The sequence below is a fragment of the Dunckerocampus dactyliophorus genome, chromosome 5 (genome assembly GCF_027744805.1).
Source record: "Dunckerocampus dactyliophorus isolate RoL2022-P2 chromosome 5, RoL_Ddac_1.1, whole genome shotgun sequence".
Classification (NCBI taxonomy): domain Eukaryota; kingdom Metazoa; phylum Chordata; class Actinopteri; order Syngnathiformes; family Syngnathidae; genus Dunckerocampus; species Dunckerocampus dactyliophorus.
In genome coordinates, this window is record NC_072823.1 from 12,467,714 (window position 1) to 12,487,411 (window position 19,698).

The 19,698-nt window shown below is 40.2% G+C and overlaps 1 protein-coding gene across 5 annotated transcripts in view; it reads right to left on the bottom strand.

Annotated features, from left to right (window-relative positions):
- Positions 1-18,626, bottom strand: part of mical2b (microtubule associated monooxygenase, calponin and LIM domain containing 2b) — a 45,988-nt gene extending 27,362 nt beyond the window's left edge. Inside the window, exons 1-6 of one of the 5 annotated variants that reach the window (XR_008570437.1) lie at positions 18,349-18,625; positions 6,721-7,078; positions 5,760-5,967; positions 2,644-2,760; positions 2,061-2,162; positions 49-204 (exon numbers count right to left, since the gene is read on the bottom strand). Coding sequence is in view for 4 of the 5 variants with exons in the window: in XM_054776677.1 (XP_054632652.1) it covers positions 49-204; positions 2,061-2,162; positions 2,644-2,760; positions 5,760-5,967; positions 6,721-6,984 (847 nt within the window). In the remaining variant the exon portion in view is untranslated. Of the gene's footprint in view, positions 1-48; positions 205-2,060; positions 2,163-2,643; positions 2,761-5,759; positions 5,968-6,720; positions 7,079-18,348 lie in introns of all 5 variants that reach the window. The other 4 variants (XM_054776677.1, XM_054776673.1, XM_054776675.1 and 1 more) reach the window with 4 other exon arrangements.
- Positions 18,627-19,698: the final 1,072 nt, after the last annotated feature.

A 19,698-nucleotide genomic window follows, 5' to 3' on the forward strand; every position in this document is an offset into this window, starting at 1 on the left:
GGATACATAGTGCACAGGGTTTAAAGGTGCTATAATCTGCTAATTTACCAGTTTCCTCCTTGAGTTCCAGGAAAAACTTCTGGTTGAAGATGAATGCGACTCCACTGATTTCCTCCACTTTGGCCTCTGCTGTGGTGTTTCTATTTACAAAGTTAGCTGTAATGGCAATGGCTAGCTTTCCTCGAAACTCCTTGCGGCCAAAACCTATCAAAAGCCAATAGACATTTTAGTGAAGAAAACCAGGCGGCAAAGCAAAATCCAATTTTATGAGGTTCTCATCCAAAATTATAGATTACATTGCACCATTTATCAGCACCTTTGTGCTGCTAGTATAACTCTTCCTGTACCCTTACTGAAAAAGGCTTTGAGCAGAATGTTTCCAACTCCATGATGGGAGGGATGGTCTTCTTCAGGTCGTATTCAACATTTCTCTGTCTCCAAAAATGGTAAGTCAAGTGGATCTCAAAGAGCAAAATTTTGGTCTCATCTGACCACATCACACTTTCCCAAGCCTTCTCTGAGTCATGCAGGGGTTCATTGGCAAACTTAAAGGAAAACTGCTTTTTTTTTTTGTCCAATTGTGCCCATCGTCCACAATCTTTATGTGAGATATGAACACGTCTCTCTTTTCTGTGCATTCTAAAGATATAAAAACAGATACAAAGACAGAGCTAAGAATGCACGTAATGGGAAACACATATTGTGCCTATAAAGCCTTCTGGGGGAAAAAAAAAAAAATCAAAAGTGCCAACAATGCTCTATTTGCACATAATGTGACATGCAGATTAACAAAGGTACAGCAACATTGTTATTATTATCATTAACGTTGTTATGCCATCGAACTAGTTACTGGCGTACTGACACCTTGCCACACCACACCGGCTAGCTACTAGCTTCCCCACATACTCGCTCGACTACCAACAGGTAAAACTACATATTGGAGTTGTTGCTGTGTTTTTATTTTTGACTTTGTAAAAGTTAATGCTAGGTGTAGGCGTTTGTTTATATGTTGCTATGTGAAATCAATGCGCCCAGGAATGAAGTTCCAATAATGCTTAAAAGAAACAAAGTACGACAAAATGCAGTACATATTACATGTTATCATGAATATACCTGCTACTACATGGTTACAGCATGTATATACAACCACAGAACCTTGGTGGAGGTTTTTGGAGGTGTTTTAATAGTGGTCTTTGTAGGCAGTAAGTATGTCCCATTACGTTTCAGTAATGAGCTGTCTCTTTTTATCATTTTTTTTTGTTTGTTTGTTTGGTTTTTTTACAAAAGAGAAAGATGTGTGTTCATGTCTCATAAGTATTGTGGATGATGGGGATTTTTTTTTTTTTTAAAAGTGCAGTTTTCCTTTAAGACCAGCTTGTAAATGTACCTTCTTGAGCAGGGGGACCTTGCAAGTACTGAAGAAAGTGTTACCAATGCTTGTCTTGGTGACGGTGGCCCCAGCTCCCTTAAGATGATTAACAACTTCCTTCTGTACAATTCTGAGCTGATCCCTCACATTTCGGCGTCATCCTTACACCACGAGGGGAAATCTTGCATGGAGCTCCAGAGCAAGGGCGATTTTTCTGAATTATTACACCAACAACAGTCTCTTTCTCACCGAGATTCTTGCCGAGGGCGGGTTTACAATCTTGTCCCTGAGGTCCTTTGTCAACACTTCGGTCTTTGGCCCATGGTGGGGGAGATGTTGGAATGGGAGATACCGACCGAGAGACGAATACAGTATATGTGCTCCAAGGTCACATAAATGGGGAACAGAATGCTTGCTGGTTGGCAGTGGATCTAATACTTATTTCCCTCTATCAAATAAATGTTCATTTATAACCTTTATCTAATGTTTTTTGTGGATATTTTTTAGATTCTTTTACTCTGTTACAATAAACCTACCACAAAAATTGTTAATATCTTTGCAAGTGGGTAAACTTACAAAATCAGCAGAGGATCAAATAATTTCCCGCACTGTACATTTTGATTGCCATACTATGTAAAGCAACAACATTATGTTGGGGTTTATAAAGTACACCTCGTTAATTCAACTTTACCATCTAATGTGTTTTTGCGTCCATCAGCTCCAATCACCACATCGAAGTCAAAGTCAGAGATCGAGTGATATGAGGGACGGACATCTGCTCTCCAACTATGACCTAAGGAGAGGCATAGCAAACAGTTTGATCAGCTTATCTTCAAACGTAGCATTTCTCATTATACTATATTACATTTAATGTATTTTCCATCCATCCATTTTCTTTGCCGCTTATCCTCATATCATGTATTTTAATCATGAAAAAGTGTACTTTCAAATAACAAATTGCTGATTTGCGAGAAAAATAACTGTACGGAACACTGAAGATGTAAGTTAGTAGTTGACTAAGGTTTGACTGACTTCTATGAAAACGGAACAAAGATGATGATCAATAAAAACATGTAGAGAATATACAAAGAAGTATAGTAATATAGAATAGAAACATACATTTTTACTACCCGTAACTAATGTTAAGGGTATACGCCTTCAGCTAATGCCTTCACTCATGGAAAGTTCTTGCACTTTATCACCGTACATGTTGTGCATGGAGGTCCATATATAGCAGAGATATGCAGGCCCTTGTCATGGTGACAGAAACTTACTGTCATCAGCCTGCTTTTCTGATGGTTCTAAGAGTTTGATGAATTCCACACCGACATGAACCTCAACCCCCAGAATCAGACAAACCTTCAGCAGCATCAGCTGGAGCTGACGGATACCTGGAAGTGATACAAGCACTTACTGTTAGGACTGTATACAAAAAGCAACTGTGCAGCCCTTAACATATATTTGATAAATATATCAGGTGCCAACAAGTGAATTCACTCATAAAGTAAAATTGGTTTTGCTGAGCTTTTTCTTGTTATGTGGATGTTTACAATGTGTTCACTGGGTTTTTTTGTTGACATTCTCTCTCCGTTAAAATAAATATAACATAAAAATATGGACTGTTAATGTTTTTGTAAGTGCGTAACTTACAAAATCAGCAGAGGACTGAATAATGATGAACCCCCTATGGTATATTATACTCCTGAGAGGCAGCCATTACCCCACAAAGAAATGCGTTTTGGGGTGGACATGTGAATATGAATGAGGTGGTCTGACGTCAGGGATGGCGTCTCTCCGCTGAGATCAGCTTGAACATGAGACTATTTTGTAAGGGAGGAAGCACCACCAATGGAATACTGCACATACCGCAAGAAAGATACTGACTGACCAAGCAGAAGGCTGTTAACACTAAGCAGCGGGGAAGAAATATCTTACAGGTTACAGTTTTACAGGAAGCAATTCCACACCGTTAAATATAGATGGGTGAAATGAAAGACGCCTCTGTAAAGAGATCTCTTGTTTTATGACCACTAAGTTTCACAAACGGTATCTGCTTGGTTGATTTCATTCACAGAGACTTAAAGAAGGAAATTTAATTACACAGGAAGGGCACTGTTCAAGTCTGTTGTCTCTCCTTTTCTGTATAGGGATACACAACTGAAGATTGTTAATCGTGCCTTTAACAGTGTTGCACGTCAATACTGTGACGTATTGACGTCCAGGCAGTAGCATGTATTCATTGTTTAATACTTTACTGTACATGTTGAAAACATTTACATGCAACATTTTATAATTGTGGATGAGCCAGATAATCGTTGTAGACGAGTCTCCGTTACGGATAAAGCGTTTTTGCCGAGTACGAACATGAAACAAGTACAGCTCGTCACCATCCGTAATCGTGACGGAAAATCCTCTTATGCATTCACTCTTCACGCTCTGTGATTGGCCAGTCACACACAGCGACCGCCCCTCCCGAGACATAATCACAAATGCACAGCAACATAACTTCTCAGTTATCAACAGTGCACTAAACACACTGAAATAGCATGCTAACAATATAATGAATTGGCGGCACTGCTGACAGCGAACTTAGCTCAGCAGTTAGCGACCAGCTCGGTGGCTGGATGCTTAAGGCACACAACACATACAATATAACGGTGAAAACACAGTCTAGCATTGAACAAATGATAAATAACCAGGTTAATCACGTCTATAGACGCACACTGTTAGCTGAACATCAAAAACAAGGTCCATGTTACGACAACTCTGAAAGCTCCGCGGCTGTCCTGGTGCATGCATATGCCCATCTTGTGTCGTAATTGGGAGCTACATTTAATATTTTAACTTAAAGGACCAAAAGAGAATGAGCACTACTAAAACAGTCTTTTGTACATTTTTTAAAGTGTTTTTTAATATATTGTCATTCCCAGTTTACATGCAAGTATGATTTAAACAAAAATAGCAACCAAAAAAAAATTAGATGCAGCTCGCCGGTAAGTGGCACTATTTGAGCTATTTTCATAAAAGGCTGGCTGGCGACTCATGTGGTTCCTAGTGGCCACCTGGTGCCCGTGGCACCGTGTTGGTGACCCGATTTAGACCACACATACACGCATAATAAAAGACGTTGATGTGATGTTCGTAGTGGCCGTGAATGCATCTCACGGTCTGTCTAGTGACGAGAAAATGTTGTTGCAACGACGAATGGACCAGAAACCTTCATTTGGTTTGTTTAGAGTTGGAAATACATATATGGTTTTTGAATTCCACTGCTGTTGGTATGTTCAGGTAAGAATAAAGTTATAAAGGAAAGACAGATTCTGTGGGGAGCTACAGTGTAGCTGTCGTCAATAATAGAGAGCCGTGTCTTGCCATGATGCGTATGCGTTAATTACGCTAAAAAATATAACGTAATTAATGAAATAAATTAGTTACCACCGTTAACCGCTCTTTTTGACAGCCCTACTAAAAACGAATAAGTATTGCAGATAACTTACACACATACACAGTACACATATAGCTGAATAACAAACAATCAATATAGCAACTTCTGATCAATCCATTTCTGGTTAAACCACACCCACTTCCGGCTTATGCCCCGCCCATTCCGAGTACAGATACGGATACAGATCATGTAGATGGGTGAACAGATACAGATACAGGTGTAAAAAAAACACAATAAAATGACCTTGTGTCTACACTCTGCAGCCATTCTGTGTGTTACTGTGGAAGCAAAACAACATGCAGCTAAATCAGTTATTTTGTGTTAGATTGTCTTTTATATGAAACTAGCGAGTAATTAGCCAGCGACGCTGTTTGGTTGCTGATGAGGCGCACACCACACTGGCTGTTCTGCAAGGCGTGGTCATGGTTTTGTATAGAAAACATGTATTTTATTTCCACCTTTAACAGGAACACTACGCTGACGCGCTGCTCTGCTCACTCTTCCGCGCTCTCTCATGCGTGGGCTCATCATGTACTCTATGCACATCAAGGAACATACCGTATGTACCACTGTTATGTCATTATCAACATATGGCATTTTAATACGATATCAAATTATACTGGTTATTATCGTGGACGGCATGATGCACACTGATGTGCAGTGTTTCCCCAAGGGCATCCACACACAATTTGTCCTCTGCTCTCTTGGATCAATTGATCAATTAAATTATTTATTTTTTAAACTCCCAGGATGTTTTGAGTCTATCGATTTCTATTATGAAAGGTTGTTATCAAATGTAACTGTCAAGGAGCAATTATAATACACAGCTAAGCTGCATGCATGCATCTGCCCTGCATGTTTGTGCCAGTGTTTGTCAGACCCTCCCATCTCACCAACACTCCAAATAAATGAAATTCACTGTGTGTCCTGCAGGTTTCAACTCACTGATATGGTCGATGGCACCAGCACAGAACTTGCCATAGAACTTCTTGGCCCCGAGGCCTCTGAGATCCTCAATGGTGAAAGGCCAGAGATGAAGCACATTGTTCCTGGAGAATGTGTCTCTCTTTTCAATCACAACCACCTTACAGCCCAAGAGGGCCAGCTCGATGGCTGTCCGCAGACCACAAGGACCACCGCCAATGATCAGACACTGAACGAAATAGTTAGAAAAGAGGACAAGTAGCGTGTAAGTACCGTGTTAAAATAGTAGACATAGAGAGAAGGTTTTACAAGCATTTACAGATATACATTACAGATCAGTTCAGCGAGGGGTTTGGCTAGGCCTCCTGACTCTTAATTCTTCAATGTACAAGACACAATTCAAGACAATTTGGACAATTCTACTGTATGCTTCCAACATCGTAGGAACAGTTTAGGGAAGACCTTTTACTGTTCTGACATGATTTTTTCCAAGTGTGCACTCTAAGTATGGTCCATGTAAAAGCATGGTTGGATGGGTTTAGTGTGGAAGAACTTGAATGGCCCACACTCAACCTGCAATACCTTTTGAGTGAAATACAACAAAGCTTGTGAGCTAGGCCATCTCGTCCAACATCAGTGACCTCTGACTTTACCGACGTGAGACACAGCCAATTTAACTTATTGTCAGTTGATACTTAATAGTTGGGTAAATAAAAACAAAAAAAATCACTGTTCCACTTGTAGCAGTTGTAGTGCTCTTGTATTGAGTGATGTTCCCAAAAATGATGAGTTACCTAAATACAGAGCTAGAGACTGAACCAGAACAAGCATGCTGCCTTGACATCCCGCATAGAGTATGGAAAGTTCTGATAAGACCGGTTTAGGCCATCCCTTCTTCTCCTTCCTTCCACTCTCAAGCCATGTTTAAAGGTGATCAAATAAGACATTTTATTTAAACTTCTATTAATTGTATCTCTCTTACCCTCGTTCCTTGACAGACTTTATTCTGGTTGTACACCTTTTGCTGTGCCCGATTGTCCAGTTTGGTCCACAGAGCCTTGACCTTCCAAGAGTTGACTGCAGCTTTCAGTGAGCTATAGAAGTTGCGGCAGTCCAGTGGATCCAGCTCTAGCTGCCTGCAGAGTATACTGAAGGCCTGAAGAGTTCCTTTACACGTGGACATTTGCACAAAGTTCTCAAAGAGCTGGCTGGCCTGAGCTGTGCGCTCATCCTCTGTCTCACCCATCCTCTGATTGTTACCAATGTTTCTCTTCTTTTCCCGTTGATCCCTTGCACGCTGTCAGAACTCTGTCCTAGGATATTACCATGCATATCCAGTTCTGAAAAACAAAATGTTATTTATTGACAGATGGAAGACAGCACGCTGAACATAAATTTGGAGGTAGTCATGAACACTTGAGTAGTCGACTTTAGACAATCAAGATTTTGGAGCCTACTTTGCGGTAATGTTTTGGTGCAAATGCTCTTAAAGTTACATGTTTGACCAGGAAATAGCAAGCTCAAAAGAAGATGGCTTTTTTATGTCAAACAACTGACAGTTTGTGTGGATCTTGTGAATGATTGTGACTGAGCAAGGACTTGATTGAAAAACGAAACTTTTTCGTGCATGAAGCTTCTACTTGAGTCGGTAATTTGGCCGCTATATGCGGTCAGATATTGACCAAGGGAGACAAAATGGGTGGCCGCTGGCCGCATTAGACAAGTGACTGCTATACACAGGGTCTATAACATGTAAATTTGCTGCGGGGGATTTTTCAGTGGCCGCTATAGGCAGGTGGCCGTTCTATAAAGGTGGCCGCTAAGACAGGTTTGACTGTACTGTATGTCTGCTCATTCAGCAGACATTCTGGGTAACTTGGCTTGGCTCGGTAACTGGCTTTAATCACTTAATTCTTCCTTAATACTACTTGTGTATTTTTCTCTAGTTTTTGCTCATTTAGGTTGAACATAATTGATGTAGATATTTAAATGTACCGGTATGTGTAGATGTATTTTAGGATTTGGTGCTGTGACACCTTATATTCACTCACAGGATTAACAAAGTCAATCTATTCCTCTATCTATACCAGTGGTTCTCAATTATTTTCTGTCATGCCCCCACTGGGGGACAGAAATGTTTTCGGGCCCCCTGATTTGAAATACTATCAAGAAATTGATATTATCTATTTATTTATCTGTACTGTACAGACTGAACTTGACACTGAGACCAGCAAAATGCAACAAAATGGGGAGCAGTGAAGCATACAAGCATATTCAAGAGTCAAATTGCATACTTAGTATGACTAATTCATACATGTTGGCAGGTCTGCACTAATATTAAAAGTCCTCCCTGCCTCTCATGCCCCTTGACGCTTCACTGTGCCCCCTCTGGGGGGCCCGCCCCACTATTTGAGAAGCACTGATCTATACCACTGCTGGCCAACATTGGTAATTAGAATGGAAGAGTCAAATTATTTAAAGTAAAAGGATAAATTCCATTCCAATTTTTATACATATAAATATATATATATATAAAATATATATATATGTAAAACATGTTTTTTTATGACCACAGCAGTGGTGTTATCAATAAGTCATCATTTTGGCAGGAGGTACGCGGTGCACGCGGTGTACGGCTCGTGTCGCGTTGGTAGATCATTAAAAATGATGAAGTTACTTACAGATCACTTACACGCATACACAGTACACATATTCTATAGCTGAATAATAAACAATAAATATAGCAACTTCTGATCAATCCATATCAATTTCAGACTTAAAATAATGTACCGATTTAAACCACACCCATTTCTGGTTAAACCATGTCCAATTCCGGTTTATGCCCCGCCCACTCCCAGTACGGATACAGGTAATTTAGATGGGTGAACAGATACAGATAGCGGTCTACAGAAATGACTAGTAAAACGGTCAGAACACTTACTCAATAATTCACAAACACGGTTTTCAATGGGCCTGTACTGAACTCAGCCACGTTCTGTTTGTTTCATGATCTTACCAGTCAACATGTGTACGAAACTCCCACTGACACATGAGGTCAATAGAAGTTTATACAATATACGATTACGGGTGCATACTTTCAAAAATGACATAGCTGGCTGGAGTTGACCAGGTGAGGAAATTTTTTTATTTATCTTCAGACATTTTAAGTTTGTGGGATGATGGCTCTATTCTTAAGTGCCTACACCGAAACATGTTTTCATGGTTAGCATTGCATATGACATACAGTGACATATAGACATTTAGTGTGCTATGTTGCAACCAGACAATAATTTTACTATTTTGGGAGAAAGCACAGCAAATGTTTGGTAATTATTTCCCACTTGGTTTGTGAATCCAAATGACTGATAATTGCAGTTGTCAGGGGTTTTTCAGAGGCGAAGCTAAATATCAATAAGCCACATCCGACTGAGCCAAAGTGGAGGGTGACACACCCATGCGTAACATGCAGATAAGGGGTTGTAACAGAACACACCCGTCATCAGCTACATGATCTTTGTAAAATGGGAGGGCGTCATGGGTGGCTAACACTGAAACAAGCACGCTCACACATGCATGCGCACAATGTAATGCGATCACTGCTCGCCAGTTACATTTGGGGCACACAAAGCATGTGACCACGTACAGACAGAAATTACATCGTTGACATGGGAGGCAACATAAAATGAAAACAGGTCAGGTTCATAGGGTTAAACATCTATATCCTTTGATGCCCACAACAGACTTAACACCATCTTGTGTTTGTGTTTAGCATACAGTGTGCTTATTTGCTTACTCAAATGGAAATATGAGTCAGAGGTTCTGGAAGTTGCCACAAATGCTGCAGATAACCATGTCTTCAAGTGCCCGCAGTTTACTCAAGGTGAACTAATATTAACGGTCAGTAACGCTGTCAATCACACGGGGGCCAATGACAAACTGTACATGCTTGCGTTACCAAATTATAAAACTCAAAAACAGCTTGATCCAAAAAAGCAGTTCATGATTAGTAGAAACAAAAAACTCAGTTGCAAATTACAACCTGAAGAATGATATTACCAAATACTGTATTGACATGGCTTTTGACACCAGTAATCTCAAACATTTTAGGTCAGATACCCTACAAAATCCATAGTGTCCTTTCCTTGACAAAGCATTACAAAAATGTGACTGATAAAAAGGTGTGACCTTTCTTTACATGGTGCATTGACGCCTTGTGTTTGATAAACAAAAATATTCCTCAAATTGACTTATAATCGGGGCCGTACAGTGGCCTAGTGGTTCACATGTCAGCCTCACATTCTGGGAATCAGTGTTCAAATCTCCATTGGAAACCTCCCCATGCGTGGGTTTTCTCCATGTTGGCTTCCTCCCACATCCTGCGATTGACTGGCGACCATGCCAGGGTGTAAAGTCTCCAGCTCACCCTTGCCCCTAATGAGGACAAGTGGTATAGAAAATAGATACTGCTTCCACTCTAGCTTATCATGTTTGCTACTTCGACCAATGTAAAGAAGAGGGCAAAAATAGCTTTAATTAAATTAGATTGAGATTATGCTATTTGCTATCTTTTGCATGCTTCACTTCTCAGACCTCAAGTCTGGTTGACTTCAGAGCAAGGAGGTGTAAAGTTAAAACTAACTTAGAACTAGAAAAACGAGACATATTTTGAATTCACATGAGCCAAATGCAAAACCTCACACACACAAACCTGTTTTTGTATAAACAAGGAACATAAAACATGCTTACATGATCAACCCAGTGACAACACATATTTCCCTGTTCAAGCAAGCAAATTCATGTGTTTAATTAAATATTCCAAATGGAAGTATAGCTAAGGTAGGTCCTTAACCTAAATATATACTTATAATTATTTATGAGTCACCTTATAAATGAAAATAACATTTAACCCATACAAAGTGAGCCAAACGAGACTTCTGCTATATACCATAGCCCCTTTCAACACATGCTAATCTGAACACCATATGTTTGCATGTAGAAACCAGCTTTGACTGTTGCATGCAAGGCCTTAAATCAAACTCCTAATCCTCATAGCATTAACGCTCTATGCCGTAGATGCTGGAGTCTGGATTAAGCCTATGAACTTTTCAGCAGCTGATGTGACACAATACCCCATACTTCCATATTACACCACCATTCGATGACCAGCATCTACAGAAACTGCATTACATCGCGGTCAAACAAACTGCAAGAAGGTAACCAGCTAGAGCTGCAACTCACGATTATTTTCTTAGTCGATTAATCTGAAAATTGTTCTTTTTCAATTAATCGATTAATAGGTTAGGCCCTAGATGAACCAAATCAATATGAACCAAACACAGTTAGTGGTTTGGTCCGCAACATATCAAAAAAGAGGCAAAAATGTCACAGTTTTTTTAAAGTCAAAGCTAATGTGTATGAATATCTTGTTTTGCCTAAAACAAAGATAATAGGTCTGCTTTCATGGATGACTAAGAAAATAGAAATTAAACAGAATAGTTGTCGATTAATTGAATAATCAATTATTCATCAATTTATTGTTGCAGTTCTATACCCAGCAAGCAAGATTCCATCTATCTAGGAGTAGTGACCAACCGTGCCCAAGGCCGTCACAATAGGAATGGCCTAGAGTGAGGATGTCCTAAGTGTTTTATATGACAAAACAATAAGTACATCATATCAAAAGTAATAAATTTGAATTTGTCAAGAACATTTAACATTGCAATTTCAATGTCAAGAGCGTTTACATAAATTAAACAAACAATAAATGAAACAAAAAAAAAACTCAATGAAAATAAAATGGACTCAGTCTTTTAGCAAAAACTGAACTTAGATAAGAATCACAATCATAACCCAAAACTAGGGATGCTCCGATCAGGTTTTTATGCTGCCAGTACCGATACCAATCATCCACAAGTGAAATCGGTTGATACCGATCACATAGATTAAGTCTACATTTTTACATAAAAAACATAAAAAAAACATTTTCATAGCTTATTTCAACCCAAAAAAGTGAATATGTTTGTTTTACCAGAGCATTAACAAAATGCTGGCATCCACAATTCACATTTTGTATTTCAGAATACATTTCTTTCTAGTGTTCTCACATTATTAACTGAAAACCTGAATGAAAAGCAGGCTTGCAGACGCCTCATGGTCGTGGGGGGCTCCCTGGTGCCCGCAGGCACCATGTTGGTGACCCCTGGGCTATACGATATATCGTATAGCCCAGGGGTCACCAACAACAAGGGGAACCATACAATTTAGACAAAAACATATTTGACTTACTTTTTCAAAATCACTGGTGAAACTTAGGCAATGAGGCGCTTTCCAGCGTTTTGGCTAATTAGCCCCCCACCCACCGATCACATCGCGAGCCCTGAAAACTCTGCCAAGTGCCCGCCACCAAAATGCCGCACTAAACTAAAGCTTTTTAAAGGCGTCTTTTGCAGGGTGCAAAACGTATATCACTCTCACAATGACAGAAAGTTCCACACGGCAGGCATGCTTCTTTTGGCTTTGTGAAGGGAAAGTGGGTGGGAAATGGTCGCTATGGGCTGGCTACAGGCGGAGCTCATCGGCGAAGGGGATCGGCATTTAAAAGCACGTATCATCATGTACCAATACTGTGCTTTTCGGAATTCGTCTGATAATGATCGGTGGCCGATCTATCGGAGCACCCCTACCCAAAACAATAAAGAAATAGACTGTGTCTCTGTTAAGGAAAAAAAAAAGGCCAATAATAACCACACACACACTTGCCAATAATAACAATACACTGTGTGTATTGTTAAACTAATGTAGGAGGTCATATTTGAGCTGGACCACATATCTGTAGTGTCGGAATAAAATGCAATGTTTCTGATGTCCTTTAGCACGTCTTCTTTCACTCGGTTATACAGTTCAGGAATTGCTGAACATGTACGTTTTCCCAGACAAATCATACTGTCTGTCAAACATTTCCCGAAATGTTGGCTCTATTTTATTGAGAGGTTGCATTTCTTTTGCAATGTAGCGAGCGACGCTGTCTGTGAGCATGCACCATTTTGCTGTTTCGTTTTATATTTACTTTGCCGATCAAACGCCTCAGTAAGCGTGGACTGTCGGGACGAAGGCCTGCTGCACCTCCACGCTAGGGCTGTGGCATTCGGCTTAGAAACGATCGCTTTTGTGCCTTCAATTATATTAATGTTTGCTTGTTAACGTGCTGCTAGCACAGTTTGTGTATCCACTCACTAGTAGCCCAGCCTCCACGTACTGGGACAAAGGCTGACAGGAGGGTTCACTCGCTCCGTTCATTCCACTATAGATCCAATGCGCACAGACACATTCAGAGTGAACCCTCTTGTCATCCAGCCTGTGTGGTACAGAGACAAAGAAAACAAACAGGCGTACCTGCACATGTCAATTTATCAAGGCCATCACTTTTTTTTTATCGTTCGATTTATCGATTATTGTGACAGGCCTAGACTTCGCCATTCAGACTGCATTAGCCCGGACACATCGGATTGATATCTACATATAAATGAGGCCTGAGTCGCATTTGAAAAAAAATCATAATTGTAATGTTCAGTGACATGAAAAAAAAAAAAAAAAAATCACAGGTCACGTATGAGCAAAAAAACTCGGAACTGACCTGCAATGTGAACGTAGCCTTAGTTTAGCAGAGCATGCCAGCACAGTTGTGTGTGTGCACGACTCAGGCCGCATGAGTGTTTACACCATGTTGTGTTTTACTGCTTATTAATCAAGCAATTGGAACTGTAAAATAACCCCACAAATTGCGGACATCTCTAAATGTTGTTATTTTGAGTATTAAAAACATGACTGTTTCAAGTTACATTAAATAATTAAAATAAAATATGAGCAGAGTATTAATGAGGGCTAATCAATTGCTACTCCAGGCGCCCAGTCCAATTATACAATAATTACATTTTCACTTTTGTTCATTAGTCAGGTGCCCAGTCCAATTATACAATAATTACATTTTCACTTTTGTTCATTAGTCAAGTCAATCAAGTACTGTAAAAACCAATCAAACACGCACATTGAGCTTGGAATTTCTCATCTGACAGCAATCCATGTGGTCAGCTAGTGGCACTTAGCTCCCTGGTGTATTTTTGTCATCAGGTCTCTACTCCAAGGCTGATATGTGATATGTGATTCCAGGAAGAAACAGCTTGTGCCACATTGGTGTGTTTTTTGTTGGCCCATATGTTGAATGACAGATGAACCCAAACAAAATAATTAATAAATGTGATTCAGCGTCAACTGCAACAGCGACACAACACAATTAATAGTACTATTAACACAATTCTATGAATATAGTGTAACAGTATACTGTATACCATATATACTGTATACACAGTGTATACTAGGGATGCAACAGTACGCGGTACAATACCTGACCATTCGGCCTTTATGGACCATGGTATTGCAATTCATTCTGCACTGTTTGTGTGCATGCGTGCACGCGCGCCTGCCCAGTCTGACAAAAGGCCTTCTCCGCAACGCAAAGCCCCATTTCCCACACTACATACAGTATTTCAAGTAAGCAACAGTCTGCCTAAAAGCAGATGAAAAGGTAAGGCATTCGGTGGGGAAGCAGAGAGCTTGGTGACAACAGCCGTGCGGGCGGTGTCTCGCTTTTGCCGTCTGGCCTCGTGCAGGCGGCGCCCCGCTTCTGTTGCCTGGCTTCGTGCACGTCAGCAGAGGTGCCACACCAGTCTGTCGGTGATGCGACTCTTGATGCGGCTCGTCAGATCCGAGCTTCCCTTCTCCTGGCACTGACCTCGAGGTGCGGTGCACGTGTTTTTGAACACTTCACCTTCACCAAACGGACAAAGATGAGTGTATAAAATGAAAGCAGTGTGCTGCCATTGTTCAGTATGAAAACGGTGCTGCACGCTGAGACTATTAATGCTGCACCTCAGGTGATAAGGAACTGTACTAAAATAAAATCATCATCACCCTGTCCAAACTCTTACTGTAGCACTTGCATGTTCCTAAAAAGAAACAATGTACACAAGGGATATCCAAAGTGCGGGCCACGGCACATTTTTGGCTCACAGCTTGTTCGAAGTGCCTACTTATTGTAAAAATAAAGTTATTACACTAAATAGAGTTTTGCAGCTTCTCGGTCAAGGTTTTTCTAAATAAATTAAATAAAAAAATAAGCATATTTGACCTAATTTTACATATTGTTTGCAGCTTCACGGTCAAGGTTTTTCAAATTAAATAAAAACTAAGCATATTTGACCTAATTTTACATATTGTTTGCCCAAATTATCGATTTTCAAGCATAAAAATGGCTATCATTCAGAAGACGTGACAAGCAGTGCAATATCTGTGACTTATTGTGTGTGCCTTTATAGAACGGGGTCTGGGAAGTGACGTGTCTGATGTCAGCTAGTTTGAATTGACTGTTTAGCTGAGTGTTAGTAGTGTACAGACTGCGAGCGACTGGTGTGAGTTGTTGGTAAAAGTAGTGATGTTCGGAACGATCCTGAAATGCAGATACCAGATCTTTGCGCTCTAAAATCGATTCTTAAAATATCTATGCTTTTGATACTCCAGTCATTAAAAGGGAGAGTTCGGATTTTGTGAAATGAGGCTGTATTGCATCCACATCAGCAGTGTAGTGTATCACCAGTGACTTCCCTCTCCCCACTTCATCCTGCCGAGTTCTGGTCCACTTTCGGTGTTGAGGACAGTAGTTCTGGCTAGTTGGTGGGGTCACTTTAGTAAAGGCTTGTTTCTCAAAACAATATGCGTTCAAAAGAGTATACATTTGCATCACAAAACGGTTTTACACAAGAAAGCCAGACCTCACAATCGCTCTGTTATTTTCTCTCCCTTCCTATCACTGCGCATTGCATCGCTGTACTCTTGGAGTAATTTTGGTTGGCCGACCACTCCTGGGAAGGTTCACCACCATTCCATGTTTTCGCTATTTGTGGATAATGGCTCTCACTGTGGTTCGCTGGAGCCCCAAAGCTTTAGAAATGGCTTTATAACCTTGTCCAGACTAGATCTGAATTCATCACAGCTATGTTTTAAAAGTGGGGGGCAATCTCTTTTTCCACACAGGGCCATGATTTTTTGTACCTTAATAATAAAAAGTTTCATTTAAAAACTGCATTTTGTGTTCAGTTGTGTTGCTTTCACACCACTGTGACTTCATCATCATTTGCAACTACATCTGAAATATGCTCCTGACCAAAATGATGCATGTTTCCATCCATCCATTTTCTATGCCGCTTCTCCTCATTAGGGTTGCGGGGGCATGCTGGAGCCTAACCCAGCTGACATCAGGCGACAGGCGGGGTACACCCCGGACTGGCCGCCAGCCAAACGCAGATGATGCATGTTTCTTCGATCTAAATCCAGTTGAGAACATTTGGGGTTGGATGTCAAGGGAAGTTTACAAAAATGGACATCAGTTCGAGACAGTGGACACGCTCTTTGAAGCCATCTTCACCACCTGGAGCAACATTCCCACTAGCCTCCTGAAAACACCGTCATCAAGTATGCTCAAACCAATTTTTGAGGTGATTAACAAGAATAGTGCAGCTACACATTACTGGGTCCTTTTTTGAATATTGTATTTCTATTTTAGGGTTTTTTTTTTTTTTTATCTGTGGTCTTAAACCTCAGCTTCAGCTGATGAACAGCCTATTTCACTGTTTGCAATAACGGCCGCATGGAGGATGAGTGGTTAGCATGTTGGCCACACCGTCAGGAGATCTGGAAGACCTGGGTTCGAATCGCCGCTTGGGCATTTCTGTGTGGAGTTTGTGCGTGGGTTTTCTCCAACAGTGAAAAATGTAAATTATTGCATTTTTTCCAGCTTGTCTTAAAATTCTAATTAGGATTTTTTTTTTTTTTTTACTGGATTTTTTAACTGAAAGATAAATGACACAATTGTATACATTTGTATGTATATACAGCTCCAAATTAACTGAACATTTAAATCAAGTATCTTAAATAATGTCTGAAAATGTATTTGCCCACCACTAACCTCTTCAACAGTGCAACACTTTAAATCACACTCAGAGGGTTAACTGTGTTATTATGAGCAATGAGTGGTTGCACCACACAATTTAAGTTGAGTTCACGTTTTGAGTGTACTTTCTTTGATTTCTGAGCATACACAAATGCTACAGCACTAGTGACGTTCTGCTCCTAACCCAGGAAAGAAGACAATTATGAAGGTGTTCATCATTTGTGTGTTATATGAACTTAATACGGGAGTGAGTTATTTGAGTGTTAGTGATAAGAACATCCATTGATTGTTTTTGTCTTTGTTCATTTAGACCACACTGCTGATGTGTTCAGGTCAGAATAAAGCTATAAAAGAGCGTCAGACTGTGTGACTCTGTGGGGACGTGACACTGTGCCTCCGCCTGCCATTACAGAGAGGTGTGGCTTACCATTAATTCATTTAGTTACCACTGTTAACGTAACATTTTGACAGCTCTACTAAAAAAAATAAAATCTGCCTATTGTATTGCCATATTGAGGTTTTTTTCATGACTTAGCAGTGGCACCTTGGGACATTAGCGGACAAAAAAAGGATAGCGTAGTAGTGGTGTAACATAAAGGGAGACGGCCACATTCGTAGACTGGATTTGAATTAGCCTTTAACTGAGACAGCCTCCAAGCTGCATTATGTCATCACTGGCCTCCGAAAGAATGTGTCATTCCACACAAATGATTTCAACATTGTGTCTTTTATGGCTATGGGTCTAGGTCAGGTTTGTAATTGTCTAAAGTGGCCTCAAAGTTAGGGGTTAAAGTGCCAGCTGTTAATTGGAAGCCTAATGTCTACATGTGAAAAGAGATCGAAAAAAATTAGAATTCATGGGTTGTTTTTACCTTATGTAAGTGTGGACAGTTTTGATAAAAAAGGAGCTCATCCTTGACCTTTAAACGACGGGCTATTGACTATTTATAGTTCTTGATAAACTGGGGTTTTTCACAAAATGTAGGCAAACTGAATATTGCACATGTCAACATGTAAAATATATGGTGGGAATGAATGATCAGTAATATGGAGAATGGGGTAGGGTTAAATAAGACCTGATGTAACTTAAGTGTGTCCAAAACAAATAAACCACACTATACCAAATCAGAAGACCTGTTAGGAATCTGAAAATGTGGCAGGGGGCTCTATCTCAAACTCTCAAATTCAGAATTCTGCCTGTGCAAAATAGCCATTCGGGAAAATGCATGTGGGGTTTATTTTTAGAGTGATTGAAAACATCCTGCCCATCTCGTATTTACTGAGAATACAGTAGGAGTAGTTGAAAATAGTATCAGATTATTGAATGGTTGCACTCACGGCTCACAATGATATGTTTGGCACCTTTGTCATCACATTACGACTTGCCTGTATAAGTCCATGAACACTACACCTTAGCTTGTGGCCTGCTTGGGTCACCTGTTGCGCCTCTTCAAGCATGAGAAATAACATAAATTCAATTGCAGATAAAAGCATATATCTAACACGATTGTTCAAAACGTATAAACAAGATGGCACTCAGGATATTAAAGTCAGGTGTGAAGTTCGCAATAACATGACGTGCAGCGAGACTGCCTGCCAGCGACTTACCTCGGAGTCCATTCCAGTAGGTCAGCGACCTGTCGCAGTACTTTGGTTTTATTCCACGATACGTCGCCAAAATAATATGATCCAAGTATTGTCACAACCTGACTGAAAGCACGAGCACTCGCGTCGAGGGAACTGTTTGCGCCTCACATAACAGTTGCCTACCTCTCCGAATTGAATAGCGGCATAAAGTTCACCCTCACGAGCAACCGTACACTTCCGCCCTACCAAAATAAAACACAAAATGAAACACTAAATGATAGCATTGTGGTCGTAAAAGTAAAAAAATAAAAAAAAGGGCACCCACTCCATTTTTTATTACGGTAGAAAAGAATGAACACACACTTACTACAGTTAAAAATACTCAATATAATCGGAAATAAGTCACGTGTGATCTCCGTATTTGCAATGTCTTATGATGATATATCAATATGAACAACAGTCAAACAAGTTACTTTATTATACGCAGTTGTGTGCAAACGTTATTGCAGGTTACGCCTGGTAGATATTTTTTGTCCTTTCCTACCCTCAAGTGGTGAAGTACTGCCATGACAGCCCAAAACACTTTCTACATAAAAAAACAATGCACATTTGATTTTGCGGTTGGAGATTATTCTGGTAGAACGAGAGCAAAAGCAACCACATGGACAAAACTGTATGAATTCCATGACAAAGAAAACACATTTTACAAAACGTGTATTATGCGAGAGTATCTTGCGGATATTGTTGAATTAATGTACAGATTTAACTAAAGTAATTTCATGCTGCAGACAGCTGCTCTAGACGGGCGGACTTAACAGACGTTGTGACGCCAGTTCTCTGCTGACGCGCAGAGGAGTTATTGTCTAGTTTACTACACGAGTCTTAAAAGAAACTGTGACGATGTAGACGACTTTAATACAGAGATCGGCCCTGTGGCAAGACGAAGTCTTGTGACAGAATCGTGTGAGAGTTTCAAACTCATGTTCGACCTCCACACAAATGTTTACTTTCAATCAACTCGACTTAAATCGGCTCCTCCGGTCGAGATGCTTCGGATTTGAAAAGCCAACACTTATGAGGCGGTTACCAAATCGACAATGCATTTACAGAGCAATGTTACAACCAAACAAGGTTAGTTTTAGTTAAATAATTGGATGTAACAGGGGGGATAAACGATAAATGATCAGATTATGTGACCCTTTCTACTGTGCAACTATACCACGAATTAATGCATGTCCCTCATTTGTAAAACTATGCAACCTTGCTAGAGCCTCAGCTGCCCAATAATATATATCTATTTATTTTTTCTATTGTATTTTCAACAAAAATATAAACACTCCCTTGTTTTGCTCCCATTTTTTGTGAGCTGAA